General features: G+C 40.8%; 1 protein-coding gene and 1 pseudogene across 8 annotated transcripts in view; one reads left to right on the top strand and one right to left on the bottom strand.

The window, feature by feature from the left end:
* Positions 1–9,042, bottom strand: part of CLUAP1 (clusterin associated protein 1) — a 42,642-nt gene that overhangs the window by 13,663 nt on the left and 19,937 nt on the right. For all 8 annotated transcript variants that reach the window (XM_015560120.1, XM_015560121.1, XM_006757866.2 and 5 more), the window contains exons 7-9: positions 6,122–6,255; positions 2,814–2,955; positions 534–606 (exon numbers count right to left, since the gene is read on the bottom strand). In XM_015560120.1, the coding sequence (XP_015415606.1) occupies positions 534–606; positions 2,814–2,955; positions 6,122–6,255 (349 nt within the window). The remainder of the gene's footprint in view (positions 1–533; positions 607–2,813; positions 2,956–6,121; positions 6,256–9,042) is intronic.
* LOC102756002 lies at positions 8,043–8,905 on the top strand (annotated as a pseudogene).

Genomic DNA, 9,042 nt, shown 5'->3' with positions numbered 1-9,042 from the left:
ATGTGCTGCTATAGCTCCCGAGGCTGACCTGACACCTTGGTGAAGTTAGTTCATGGGTGAACTATGCTAACCAGCCATGGAGGACATTCCTTCCCAGAATCTAGATCTTCTATAGAGGTAACTCCTATTTCTCTATAGATGATAGCTCTGCTAACGATGGGTGTGTGGGATGGGGGGTTAAGCAAGTGATCTATTCATTTACACTTCATTATGTTGCTTGTTTTCCAACAATCTGCCCTAAAATAAGGAACTCTACAGACCTCCACGACAAATTTTTCTTTTATAATTATATATTATATATATTTAAACTATCGTTTAAAAAGAGGAAAACACTATTTTAGTTGGCATAAAAAACCAATGTGCTTTAAATGTTATGTAATTTAAACCAGTTTCTTGAGCTCTTGACTGAAATAAAATGGTACCAGATATAAAAATTGTGAGAAAATTGCCTTTTGAAAAGAAATAAAATATACATATAAATTTTTCAATGCTAAAAATGCTACTCCAGAATAAACAAAAAAGTATAGACTTACTTCCACTCTTGAGTAGTCGCTTTTCTTCTTCCTTCAGCTTGTTCTGCATCAGGCGGAGAGTATTTTCGGCTTCCTATGGAACAGAAAAAACAAGATACAGAAGAGAGGATCTTTTTGGACATTTTATTTTTTACCATTCGAGTAAATACTGCTAAGTTTGTGATACAGAACCAGAAAAAAATCTAAGCCAAAAGAAGGGGAAGAGCCCTAGCCAGTTTGGCTCGGTTGATAGAGCATGGGCTTGCAGACTGAGGGGTCCTGAATTCGATTCTGGGCAAGGGCACACCATGTAACTTAGGTTGCAGGCTTGATCCATGGCCCTGGTCAGGTTGCATGTGGGAGGCAACAAATTGATGTGTCTCTTTCACATCGATGTTTTTCTCTCTCTGCCTCTCTAAAAATCAATGGAAAAATGTCCTCGGATAAGGATTAACAAAATAAAAAACAAAATAAAAAAGAAGGGGAAGAGAACTAACACTGCCTGAGATACTACTACAGTTGGGAGACCTGATACCCTTTCTCTCTATAATCACCCAGCAGCCCTATGGAAAGGGAGGCTCCCGGACAGGTCACAATGGACCTAAAATGGGCCTGACTGGTCCCCAAACCAGTGCTCCTCCCACTACACCTCAATAACTCTGAAGAAAACTGAATGACACAATAAAATACCCATCATGTGCGCCTGCATAGATATATGGGCACCACAGGCCTCTTACTCTAGGAAGAGTAAAGCATAATTTTATTGTTTTTCTGTCCTGCACAATTCAAGCCCTGAAAGACGGTAAATGGTGGGATTGATCAGGATGGGAAAAGAAATAAAATACTGGTTTTAATTCCTAGAGGATTAAAAGCAAGCTAGTATTTCAGTTAGGTCGCAAATGTGGCCCTGATTATTGTCAAAACAATAATGGGAGAGGAAATTAGCCTTTAAAATTTTGTTGATGCTATAAACGTTTTTTTAAAAAGCACTGCATTTCATGCATAAGATATTTTGAGGGCCAGGTATTAAAAGGACAGAGAGTAGATGTGACCATAGGAGAAAAAAAGGGTAAGTACTTGTTGAAGGAAGAACATGCAGCCTGAAGCATGTTCTTCAATACACTCTCTGAACCCAGGGGTGGCCCCAGGAGATAGTACAAAATGGTCAGTTTATTTTCATGGCCTTTATTGTTCTTTCCCAGGCATCGATGTTTAAAATATCCTGGACTCCAGGCTCTCTCCACTGCCTGCCTCTGCCATACAGTAATGTCAGCAATAGGGTCCTTGTCAAAATAAACATATCCATGTGAATGTGGTAGTTACTCCCAGCCAGCCCTCCTAGAGAGCAAAATAGTTCCAACTAATTCAAACACCCAGGTTTATAAGAAGATTAGCATAACCTTATACCAAAAGCTGTCAGGGACAATGTAAGAAAGGGAGATTGTAGACTAGTTTTAGCATGAACATAGATTCTAAATGACTATTCTTGTGTTAAACAGAAATATCCCTAAGGATATTAAAAAAAGGGAGAGCAACTTAGTCCAACTTCCTTTGCTCTGAATTCCGTATTTATTAATACATGCTGAAGGAGGATTTGAAATACTCCTTCCTAAATGGCCTTAAATACTGGGATGAAAGGCTCCTGACATAGAATAATCAACTGTGATTTCTCTGTATAAAGCAGTCTTTGATAAGCTACTTCGGGTGATTCAATTAACCAGGGCTTGAAAACCTTTAAGTAAGAGAAGTTACATAATTTGTGGAACTCAGTGCAAAATAAAATGTACTTAAAAATTATTAAGGAGCCTGGCCAGTGCAGCTCAATAGTTGAGCGTCAACCTATGAAAGAGGAGGTCACGGTTTGATTCCCGGTCAGGGCCCATGCCCGGGTTGCAATCGCGATCCCCAACAGGGGGCACGCAGTAGGCAGCCAATCAATAATTCTCTCACATCACTGATGTTTCTATTTCTTTCTCCTTCTCCCTTCCTCTTTGAAATCAACTAAAAAAAAGAAGAATGCTGTTAAAAAAATTTATTCAAGATGGCAACAGCAGAGCATTCAAGCAAGCACAGGCTCTTCTGAGCTGTCTTATGTGACTGCACAGGTCACATGCTAGCCCTGTCTGCAATCCTAATTGACCAAACCCTGATGATAAACTAATATCAAAGATTAGTTTAATAAACTAATATCAAACATTCACTGGCATTTTTTTCACAATGATATTTACATGATTTTTCAACAAGTACAAAGTAACACACCAGAAAGAATGGTCTGTGCAGAAGAATGGGCTAAGCACTTACCTCAAACCTCTCTTGCTCCATCCTATGATGATCTTCGAGTTGCTGTTCCAGGTAAGCTAGATTTCGAAATTTCTCCAGATAAATGTCATACTGCTTTTGCAATTCTTCCTCAATCTTCTCATATTCATCCATAAAGGCTGGCCTAGAATAATCAAATTAAATAAAAAGTGAAAGATTAATCGATATACAGTAATTTGAAATTGGTATTCAGAGTTTCATATTCTGTCATGGCTTTCTTTAAAAAGCCTTGAATTAACTGGATGAAATGCTTCACAGCTCTCCAACAGCTTGAAGCTAATTTCCCCTTTTCTCTTCCCTCCCCCCAAAAATGTACATATTTTTTTCATCAAAAAAAGATGTGATTTTTATAAAAACTTAAAATAATGCTATAAGTATAAATAAAGTAAAAATTACTCATAATCCCATCACTAGGTATAAGCACTTAATATTTGCTATACATTCTTCCAGACTTTTCTATACATCTATATATATAAAAGCCTAAATGACCCTTAAAACCAAACAACCAGAACGACCAGTCAACCAGTTGTTTTGACACATACTGACCACCAAGGGGCAGACGCTCAATGCAGGAGCTGCCCCCTGATGGTGAGTGCGCTCCCACAACCAATCTCCTGCGGCCCCGCCCCCTTCCCCACCAGCTGGCCAACTTCCTGAGGTCCCTCCCCCTCATCCAGCCCCTCCATTGGTCCCAATTGGGGGACCGGCCAGCCAAACTCCCACGGTCCCTCCCCCCTGCTGGCCAGCCCCCCTGATGGGCCTCAATTGCCGGCCAGGCCAAGGGACCCTACCCATGCACGAATTTGTGCACCAGCCCTCTAGTAGATACATATAGGAATGCACTGATGGATAAAAAAGGGCACATGCTAACCTAATTAGTTCAGGGAAGGCCTGTGTGGCAGCCTTGCAAACTCCTAAAATAACCACAAAGCAGGGTCTGAAATTAAAATTTTTCAACTAAAAGCAATTAATGGTGGCCAGTATCTTCCCTGACAAAGGTTAATCTTTACCTTAACTGAGCCGGTCTACTGTCTTTTTGCATCTATGATAACATATTGTTGGAATGTCAAAGTAATTTTCCTTTTTCCAGACCCTTCAAAGCACAGGTACACGCTGCGGAGACCATAAATCCCCTCATTGTTGAATTAATTGTTGACTGCTAACTATCCTGCACCCACCTAAGTAAAAGAAGTGAGTGTCTATCGTTTTACTTTCTATTCAATCCCAGAGGTTTTCCCACTTTGCCTTTCTCTTGCCTCCCTAATCTATCACCAATGGACCTCATGTCACCCACATACGTCTCCTCTTTTGATTGTAATGCATAAAACAAGGTGCAAAACTGCCTTTCTCTGGAGCATTATCTCAATCTGTTGAGATTCTACTTCCTGGCATTTGTGGACACTCTGGCTCAAATAAACTCACAAAAATTCTTACGTTGCCGAACCGGTTTGGCTCAGTGGATAGAGCGTCGGCCTGCGGACTCAAGGGTCCCAGGTTTGATTCCGGTCAAGGGCATGTACCTTGGTTGGGGCATATCCCCAGTGAGGGGTGTGCAGGAGGCAGCTGATCGATGTTTCTTTCTCATCGATGTTTCTAACTCTCTATCCCTCTCCCTTTCTCTCTGTAAAAAATCAATAAAATATATTAAAAAAAAATTCTTACGTTGACACATTTTTTAATAAACATTAAGTTTATTACCTTAAATCAGCGATTTCAACACTGTTATGCCACAAGAATTTTTAAAACATTCAATACTTGACTATTTAATCAGAGGCACTGACCTCTTTTCCCTTAGATTGTCAAATAAAAGAAAATTGACAACAGCCAACACAATAAGAGCTATCTGGTATGAATGAATCAAAATTATACCTATTTTTTTTTGTCAGATTGGCAAAAAATATATTTTTGGTGTGCCACAGAATTTCAGTAATTAGTTTACTTGTGCGATGAGATGAAGTTAAAAACTGCTATCTTAAATGAAGCTCTGCAGTCTTTTTTCTCGCTTGATATGCCATAGATTTCAATAAACAGTTTAAAAATTAGCATATACCATACACATATGTCAAAATCAATAAATTAAATATGTGCATTATCTAAGTTGGGCATAATACTTTGCTGTGCCAAAATTTAACCTAAAAAGGGAAATGTAGGTGGCTATAAATTAAAGTTTTTAAACAATATAAAATTGCAAACTAAAACCATAACATAAAAAGCTATTTCAACTGGTTTGCTAAATTACGTTTTTCTTATTAAAGGGAAAATCTGTTCTTTTAAAAATATAAACAGATAAACTAAAAAACAATTTTTATAACCTTTTGTACTAAAGCAAAACAGACACCTTTCTATTAAAAGGATTTGAGGCTTAACAAAAATGAACTGACGCTTGAAAGGCAGAACTTTTTAATGAGACAAGTCTATCTGGTGGCCCTGATTCTAGAGGCAGGACAGGCGAGGTCCCTGGGCTGGGAGGAAGCCTTTGATGTTCCCTGAATAACTGGCTGCTGTCCCCAGGTGCTGCCTCCCCACAGATGTAGGACAGTAGCTAGACTGGTCCAGTCACCAGTATCTCAAAAGAGCAAGACACATTTAGAGCAGGTACTGCTAAACAGGGGAAGGAGTAAAGAAAGAAAAACAAAAGGACACTAAAAAGGGAGAAAGAGTAGTGACATGGGAGAAAGAACAACAACAAAAATAACAGCAAGGGAAGGAGGGTACAAAATGAGAGGGGGGAGGGAAGGAAATGAGAGAGAAAGAGAGATTCCAAAAAATATGTAGAACATGCTTGAAAGGCTCCAATGACTTAGAAGGTGTTTTGCACCACTATCATCTATCTATATTCCCTGGAAAACATACGTTCAGTGAGGGAAAGTCAGAAGAAAGGTGAATTTACTGGTGAGGAAATAAAAGTCTAAGTCTACCTAAACCAAGAAATGAAAGTATGCTTGTTTCCACCTAATTTGTGGCAAGGCACAGGTCTTAGAAGACGAAGTCTTGTATAACTTTTACCATCTGGATTTACTTACTTCACCTTAAATTCCACGAAGCTATAAAAACTGAATGGAAGTTCAAGAATTAAGCAGTTTTCCAGACATACTGAAAGCAGTAAAGAGAATGAGTTTAGAGGTGTGCTTGTTTGAACAAGCAACACACGTACATTCTGTAGTAGAGATAGCCTTATTCAAGGCTTCTTCCACTGCCTGAAGGGTTAATATCACTGACAATACATTCTCTCAATCTGTTTGCACTTTCAAAGACAGCTTTCCACTCATGCTTTGGGTGTTCATATCTACCTGACACTCTGCAGAGTCTGAAGTCGCTTCCGGTTTCTTTCCAGTTCTAATTTCCTCTTTTCAATTTTGGCTTCTAAATTAGCTTCGTCAGAGGCCACGTTATTGAGCAGGTCTTTCGTCTTCTGAACCTGAGCCTACATTTAATAGGAAATGAATGAGACAATGTCCCAACTGCTTTTTTTTCCCCCATGAGAAGAAGGTGTTTCTGCCCAGGGAAACAAATAAAGATGGAAAGAACAGTGTCCTAAGCAGAGTGGAGAGAGGCCCGAGATCTGGCCTGCTCACTTGCTTATAGACTGGTCACATATTCTGAACTGTTAGTCTGCTTTTATTTACATCTTGTTCAGGCTACTCCCATAGTTAGAAATATCTGACTTCTAGAATGTACAGGGGTAGGCAAAAGTAGGTTTACAGTTGTTCATATGGAAAAAGATATACAGGTTGTGATTATTACAATAGCTTTATTAACTCAAAAGAATGTCACAATGGCACAGTGCACTTAGGTACAATCTTGCAAGTGCTCAAATTGCTGGCCTTCAGTATTTACACATTCTTGTAGTCTATTTGCTATATTCAAGCACATTTTGGCACAGAGTTCTTACCTACTTTTGCCCATCCCTGTAGGCACACACAAGTATGGCTTTATTTAGGAGGGGACAAAAAGAAACATTAGCTGGTCCCTGCCTGCTGGGATTGAGAGAGTTCCTTTCTTTCTCTCCCTGGCCACTGAACCTTGACGACAGACTATAAGAAACAGAGAAACCACTCTGTGAAGTCAGACAGAAAGTGGCTGCCTCACGCAGTGTAAACCAGCCACTGGGCGGGTGCCTTGGCAGCAGTGGGACAGAGGCTCTTGGGCAAGGGGGGCTGAGTAAGAAAGTGAAGGGGATGAAAGATCACTGATGAAAACTACAGGCCTCCATGTCCTTTTGTAAAAGCAAGTTCATGTGAAGCAGTGGTAGTCCAGGTAAACGCAGTGTGTCTTCACACTTGTGTTGTCTGGGAAGCTGGCCAGGTTGGGGCCTATGTATTATAGCAACCTGCCATATTAGGAATAATGTCTGAAATACAACCAGCCAAGTGTGGAACTGCCTCCCCAAGTTCGGGCTCTCTGACTCTCCCCTCCAATACTGTGCACATGTGCAGTGTACCATACCAGCACACTGCAGGTCTCTGAAATGCTATGGGGTAAACAAAGAAACCACCTAAGGAGACCAGGCACTCTCCACAACTCACAGAGACAGTGTGTATTTGGAAGCAACTACTTTCACTGATAATGAATTTATAGTTAAGTTATTTTTGTCTAAGACACCTAACCATTTCCAAGATGCTTTCATGAAAATATCACTAACCATCCATTTGCTGCAAGTGCTTTAAAAACCCCAGCAGAAAACTTCAGGTCAATATGGTAGCATAGGTACTCAAATCCTTTCACAACCACATCAAAATTACAACTGAACTGCCCTAGCCCATTTGGCTCAGTGGATAGAACAGTGGTTCTCAACCTTCTGGCCCTTTAAATACAGTTCCTCATGTTGTGACCCAACCATAACATTATTTTCGTTGCTACTTCATAACTGTAATGTTGCTACTGTTATGAATCGTAATGTAAATATCTGACATACAGGATGGTCTTAGGCGACCCCTGTGAAAGGGTCGTTCGACCGCCAAAGGGGTCGCGACCCACAGGTTGAGAACCGCTGGGATAGAGCATCAGCCTATGGACTGAAGGGTCCTGGGTTCGACTCTAGTCAAAGGCACATGCCTGGGTTGCAGGCTCAATACCCTGTGTGGGGTGTGCAGGAGGCAGCCGATCAATGATTCTCTCTCATTGTTGATGTTTTTTTCTCTCTCTCTTCCTCTCCCTTACTCTCTGAAATCAATAAAAATATATTTTAAAAAAAATTACAACTGGCCTTAGGTGGCGGCCATGGCGGGACAAGAGGATCCTGTGCAGTGGGAAATTCACCAGGACTGGGAGAACCGGGAGTACATTGAAATCATCACCAGCAGCATCAAGAAAATCGTGGACTTTCTCAACTCGTTCGATATGTCTTGTCGTTCAAGACTTGCAACACTAAATGAGAAATTGACAGCCCTTGAATGGAAAATAGAGTACATTGAAGCAAGGGTGACAAAAGGTGAGACCCTCACCTAGGACTGTGCCAGACTGCTGCTGGGAAGGAAGTTGCTTTACAGAACACAGGCCTATGTGGGAAAGGTCCCAGCAGCCTTCCACTTCTCTCTCCTTAAAGAGCAACAGGGCTTATTCTTGTTTTTCTTTCTTCAAAAATGTGGCCTTTGGGCTCTGCCATGTTCATCTGGCAGTGTGATATGGCATGTGGGGAGAAGTCCAGGGGAACTCTTGAAAACATTAGGCATTTTACCTTTTCAGTAACATTTTGTAAAACTACTTGTCAATGTATTTGAGGCACTCAGAGCCAAAAGCCTGGGACTCTTTATTAAGGTCCTCCCCATAACTATCTATCTCTCTCTCTCTCTCTCTCTCTCTCAGATTTTCCTTACAGTTCTCATTGCCTCTGCATTGATTCTATAAACAGTCTTTTCTCCTCCCTACCTTTGTTGGGAGGTAGCAGACAGTCCTGGTTGAGAGGCTCATGCCCTGGCAAGGTGGCTGCCAGAGAATGTTGTTGCTAATCTACCAGTTTTTTGTCCTGGAGTCAAGACCAGGTCTCCACTTGGCTTGAAGGGACATTTTCAGATTTTTCTTTCTGTCACTTGCAGTGTTTGCCTCTGATACTTCCCTAATAAACTCCTCAACTTAAAAAAAAAAAAAATTACGAGGAGAAACCAAGATGGAAGCATGGGTTAACGCCGGAGATTGCTGCCTCGAACAACCAATTGAAATTACACCTAAAAGACGGAACGGACATCATCCAGAACCACAGGAAGGCTGGCTG

This window comes from Myotis davidii, unplaced genomic scaffold, assembly GCF_000327345.1.
Source record: "Myotis davidii unplaced genomic scaffold, ASM32734v1 scaffold555, whole genome shotgun sequence".
NCBI classification, from domain to species: Eukaryota; Metazoa; Chordata; class Mammalia; order Chiroptera; family Vespertilionidae; genus Myotis; species Myotis davidii.
Note: the sequence above shows the minus strand (reverse complement) of the source record. Positions and strands in the feature narration are given on the sequence as shown.